The following is a 6000-nucleotide window of genomic DNA, read 5'->3' as shown; positions in this document are numbered from 1 at the left end:
GCTAAATGGCAGAGGCCAGGCTAACTGCCAGGCACAGGCTCACAGCCTCCAGAAAGGCCAGGAGCCAGGCAGCAGGTGCAGCTCCACAAGGCAGACACCCTCACATGTTTTCTGCCTCTAGGGTTGCGATGCCCTAAAATTCTCCATCCATCTGTTCTGGAATTACCTGTGAAGTGCTGAGAGGTGGACAAGGCTGGCACCAAGGCAGCTGCTGTGACAGCAGGGCTCTGGTGAGAGGGCTGCCCATTGCTTGGCACAAAGCAGGGGAAGCCAGTAAGTGAAATGGAATAGGTAAGTGCCTGAGGGTGAATGAGGAGCACCTGTCAGGACTGCCCCACAAAGAGACTGTGCTGGGGCTGCTGAGCTGGTAGAAATGCTGCCCTTCATCAAAAGGTAAATTAAAGAATCATTGAAATAAAGGCAGTGCAGCTGAAGTGGGCTCAGCTTCTTTACCCCTGGAGGAGAGCGATGGCCTCCAGCAGAGCCCAGGAGCACTTGTGCCTGGCTTCCCCACCAGTGTGGCTCCAAGATGCCTAGCACCATTCTGCTGCCCATCCCATCACAAGCTAGGCACCCTTCTCTCATAGCTGAGCCTGGCACACACCAACTCAGACACTCAATCCAAAATCACTGCTGGAGAGGGGTGCAGGTGTGCTGGGGGAAGAAAGAGCTGATGGTGACCCCTCTATACCCACATGCCTCCAGCCAGCCTACATCACAGGGGAACAGAGGGTTTGGGTTGTGCCAGGGAGCATGCAGTGCAGCACAGCACAGGCTGCTTTGGGAAGTTGTCAATGACGTATACCAGCTTGTCTCTTGGCTGGGAAAGTTGTGGACCTTCAGGGCAGGTAAGCCACAGGAAAGCAAGGATGACTGTAATGGCTCAAGAGTGTTAGACAGCAGTGACCTGAGTGTAAGTACTTGCTGCAACAGCATATGAAGTCAAAGGTAACTTCACCCCAACTCAGCACAAATGTGTTTCCATCATGCATATAAGGAAGTGATGTGTCTGGCAAGGCACTGGCCCTGACTGCTCAGTGCACAGTGCTGGACAGCTGCTTCCCACCTGGCTCACCAGGGCTCATTTCACAGCAGGGAGGAGTGGGGATCACATACCTGCTTCAGGATCCAAAATACACCCGACATCTGAGCCTTCTCAGCTCTGGAAGGGCTGCAGCAATCAGAATTGTGACAGTGAGTGCTGAGTGGCAGCTTTCTCTCCTACTCAGTGGTTGGGAAATCATCTGGGGCAATGGTGTCCATGCAAGAGGCAGAGAAGATGCAGAAGGGCTTTGCTTGTACAGACAATCTTTGCTGACTTCCAGTATTTAGTGCATTTATCATATTCCTGAGGAAAGAGCAAAAATTGCAATGAATCCAGATTAAGACAAGTGTCTGGAGCAAGGCACAAGATTACTGCTAACAGACCTGAGAGAGACAGAGAGATGCTCACTATCCCAACAAGCTGCCTTTTCTTTTTTTTTTTTTTTAACTGTAAGGACATTGCAATAAAACAACTTCTCTTTTGTGACTTCAAGCCTTCATCTGGACAAGCTGTACGTGTGCAAGCCACTGCCGAACTAGCAGGAGAACTGTCAGAGGAAGCTGGAGTCTTACGGAACCTTCTGTTTACAGGAATGCAAATAACACACAATTCCTCTCTGGACATTCCTCCCTTTTTTATTTTTTTTTGACCCAGCTCTTACATGAGGAGCTCTTGGCTGAGGCAGCACAGGCTTCCCTGAACCATGTACACAAACACACTGTCCAGCCTGGAGCTCCACAAGGCAGCAGCCTCATGGCACCAGGGTAGCCCAGGACAGCATTGCACAACTTCATGCAGGAGGTGCTGCCAGTGCTCGCTTAAATGACACCAACACAGTACCACAGGCATAGGTAAATATAACTAAAAACCTAAGGGAAAGAGCAACCCTTTACAGTCACCCATCAGTAACAAGTCCAAGACAACCCTGACAACTGCTGCACAGATCATCACCTCCCTGTTCTTTCTGCTGATGGGGAGCCTTCTCTTAGCATGACCATGCCCCTTTTTTCCTTTTGTGCACGTGCAGGTACAAACCAAACCAGAAGGCAGTCCAGCAACCTGTCCAGATCCAGCCTTTAAATACTGGGGGGTCAGGGAATGGAAGGGAAAATGAGCTCTATTAATATCCATTTGATGAAAGGTTGACAGTTATTTCATTGTGTGCTTCAGTGTGAAAACCACAGTGACAATGATACTAGAATGTGTTTTTCATCAGTGTGAATACCTCACACCAAGTGGAGGGGCCTGTTACATGCATGAGAAATCCTGTGATTAGGAGGCTGCAGAACTTAAGGAAGACAGGTCTTGAAACTACTTTAGAAAAATCCTGTTCTACCAGACAAGGTGCAGCAGAAGGAGATGAAGCTATTTGCACAGCAGACTTGCCTAAAACCAAACAGCAGAGGAAAAACTGTCCCAGCCAGGAGTGCTCACCCATACAGAGCTGCACATGTTCAGGGCTCTGTCCTGCCACTGCATACATTGGATTTTGAGTATTTTTTTGAAACAAGGCTCACATTTGACAGGCATCCCTCCTTCACAGCTGCAGAGCATTTCAATGGGCACTGTAGCAACTACTTTTATGGAAGATTTGGGGATGCATATTTGTAACTGGGTCATGGAAAGAATAGCACAATGGCTTGTATGGTTTTAGGATTTGCCACTAAATGTAACTCTCTTGATTTCCAAGGAATTTGGGAATTGCACTATAAATGGACCTGGCTGCATGGTCTCACCCACTCTCCTTGGTGCAAAGGCTGAGTAGCATACTGTGAGCTTGTGCCTGGCTTCTCTGCAGGAAGTACCCTCCAAGGGAAGCACTCTCTGCTCTGAAGCTGCTTCCCACCAACTCCAAGTCTCACAAAGGTGACAAGAAAGATAGGATGCAGCTGTACACCCAGGGGATGCAGAGACACAACAGCTTTCCACACTCAGGGACTTCTTTGGGTGGAGAGTTTTCTTACGGCTGAGGAAATGGATGTATCCATCAGAAATGAAGCTGATGCTGACTAAGAGATTTTTCCTCTTCCTCTTACATCCTCTGCAGCTTGAGAGGGAATTTCCTGCCCAGTTGCAGAGAACCCAACTAGCACTTTCAGCACAGGGGTGAATGGTAAGGAGCCTGGGTCCAAAGACTGGCAATGGCAGGGAATGAGCACATGCAGTGTGTGCCAAAACCCACAATATCATCACAGAGTACTTGGTAATGTGACCCCAGTCCTCAGGCAAGGCTGACCCTGTGGCTAAGGCAGGTCCATTTCCCTATCTGCCTGGTTCCTCTCCATCCTTGAGCTCTGCCCTCAGCACAGCAACATACAGCTTGGCCCCAGTGCCCCACACTCCCATCACTAACAGGCTGGACTTCAAGGAAAAGGAGACAGCCTGTCTTAAAACTCCCAATTAAATGGTGAGACCTGGCAATACTCCTGCTGCCAGACAAGAGACAAAGCTGCAGGACTGAAGCGTCCTTCCTTTCTCACTGGACTACAGAAGCAACTGGACTCAATGTATTTCTGTACAGAGAGGATATGACCTTTCCCATGTTGAGGGTGTTCACAAGGTTTAGACAAAAGCACATTCATAATCAGTTTCCCTTTCCTGCATTTTCTTCAAGTCTGATACCAAAACCAGGTACCACTTATGTTTCTTGCTTGTGTGTTGTTTTTGATCAGGGCTGGAATCAATGCATGACCACTCCTTGAAAGGTTTCACAGATGTTAATAATATAACCACAAAATGGTAAAATCTCCCTTCAGGTAGATGCATTTATACTGGAATAAAAGTATTAAGCATGCTATAACCTTTTCCTGATCCAGTGCTAAGCTATTCAGGAGTTAAAAAAAAATTGATGCTAATAAATACATAAAACACAGTTATGCTTCTAAAACTTTCCACACATAGACAAAAATAACCACATACAACACCTAACAGCTTTGTGGGGCCCTCTAACCTCTGAAAATTGTCACATATTGTGTCAACACAGGGTATTTTCCATTTTAATTATCAGTTTCATACACAGAAACATACCCTCTTGTAAGATTACCTAGAGCACTAAAATATTGAATCAATTGCCAGCCATTTCATTCCATGTTTGTCCTAGCGCAGGGCTAGAGCATATTCCAGGGGATGTTTCATTCTTGTTCAAAAAGCTTACCTTCATTGGGTTCTTTTATTTGTTATATTTTGATAGGACAGTCATTTCTGTTGGCCACAAATATTTGTTGAACACAAGGGGGTAAACTGAGCTTACAAATGGCCAGCTTGAGACTCCCCTTAGTAATCTAGTTTTCTGACAGGCATTTTGCTCACTACAGATTAAATACATTTCAGAGCATTTTGAATTGCAGCTATATATGGACATTGGCATGATAGCTTTCTTCTTTCTGTAAACTGATTATTAAAGAAGAAAATAAGCTTTTGTGTAGCATAGAAGTGTGCTTAGCAGTGTACAAAACAATGGAACTTAATGGCAGAAGGAGTGTGCAGTATTGGCAGGAGTACTGGAGATGAGAGGGTAGTACTTTGTCTCCAGAATTCCTCTGGCTGCTAACAGTGCCCCTGAATGAAGGCACCTGTAAATTACAGAGTTCTAATAATTTATGTCAGCCCACTGCAGCTGGGAGCTGAGACACTGGGCCTGGGCTGGTAGGTTGAGCATGGCAGTACATTGCACACCAAACACATGGCAACAGCCATAGGGGTGACACCTTCTCAGCCTGGGACTCTCTCAGTGCAAGAAACAGGGACCTCCTTCACTGACAGAATGTATGGCTTTCCTTCTTCCTTATGGCACAACCCTCTTTGTCTTTCCCAGAAAAAACAAACAAACAAAAAACCCCCACAAACAAGCAAAACACAACAAAAAATAAGAAACTAAAAAACCCTCCACCAAAACAAAACAGGAGTAGGCGCTGGTGCATTATAAGTGCTGGACTGCTGAAAGGAAAATAAGTACAGCCCACAAATACTCTGTTCCACTGCAGTGGGAGGCAAAGGGGTATAATGAGTCTCCCAGCCTGGGAAGGATGCCTTCTGTTGGATGACATGAGTTTGTGACCAATAAAATAATACCTAAATGCAAGAGCAATATGGTGGGGGGAAAGGGCCAATTAAACAACCTGTCTTTAAATTGTGGCTGCTGCCATCAGCAAACTCCAGATTACAGCAAAAAGTCAGTTCACTTCAGCTGGTATCTGGCCCACGGTGTTTGTTGTAGAAGCACAAGACCTAAGGGACCTGAGTCAGGGGGCACCTGGACTGCATCTGCCTTGACAGCTCCTCTTCTGCCTGGCTTTCTCAAAGCATTTGTAGCAGGGCTGTAGTATCCACTGCCTCTCTGTTGTCTGCTTGGGGCTGCTGATCCTGTGGGCAGCTGAAGTTCACAGAATCAGGCTGGTTTAACCGGTGGAGCAGCACATTCTCTCCTGACAGTCATCAGAAATCTGGATGAGAGAGCAATGCAGGGACTGATGTGTTTTTTGGGAAGCAGAGACTCTGTATAGGTTAATAAGGTGCTGTTGGTTGTTGGAAATTTGTATGGCTTAAACCTAGCCAAGGAGTAATTTCTGACACGTTTCCCAAGGCAGCACTCTAGTGAGAGCTCTTCATTCCTGGTCTGCATGTTTGGAGGTCAGTCAGTGGGGTGACACCACAAACCTGCCCATAGGAGCATGCATTCTGTATGGTCCTGCCACTTCCCTCTCACTCCTCTTACCCATAGCCTGCAGCCCCAGCTACAACCTAGGCAGAGCGTTGCGTGATGACCATGAAACACGCGATTTAGGGAAGGGAAAGGAAAAAAAAAAAAAAAGAAAAACCCCACCAAACCCATTCTACTCTCCTCCCCGCGAGAAACATTCCAGCCTTTCCTTTCCAGCCACTTGAGAGGGGGGTTGTTTATTGACATTATGCAAGTGCTGAAATTTTTTCTTTTTCTTCTCGCCCGTCCGTTTTTT

The 6000-nt window shown here is 46.7% G+C and overlaps 1 protein-coding gene across 1 annotated transcript in view; it reads left to right on the top strand.

The window, feature by feature from the left end:
* Positions 1-1867: 1867 nt before the first annotated feature.
* The window catches only part of LOC104297762 (uncharacterized), a 35075-nt gene continuing 30942 nt past the window's right edge, over positions 1868-6000 (top strand). Inside the window, exon 1 of the mRNA XM_054163890.1 lies at positions 1868-1896. Within this exon, the coding sequence (XP_054019865.1) occupies positions 1868-1896 (29 nt within the window). The remainder of the gene's footprint in view (positions 1897-6000) is intronic.

The sequence above is a fragment of the Dryobates pubescens genome, chromosome 8, assembly GCF_014839835.1.
Source record: "Dryobates pubescens isolate bDryPub1 chromosome 8, bDryPub1.pri, whole genome shotgun sequence".
NCBI lineage: Eukaryota > Metazoa > Chordata > Aves > Piciformes > Picidae > Dryobates > Dryobates pubescens.
Note: the sequence above shows the minus strand (reverse complement) of the source record. Positions and strands in the feature narration are given on the sequence as shown.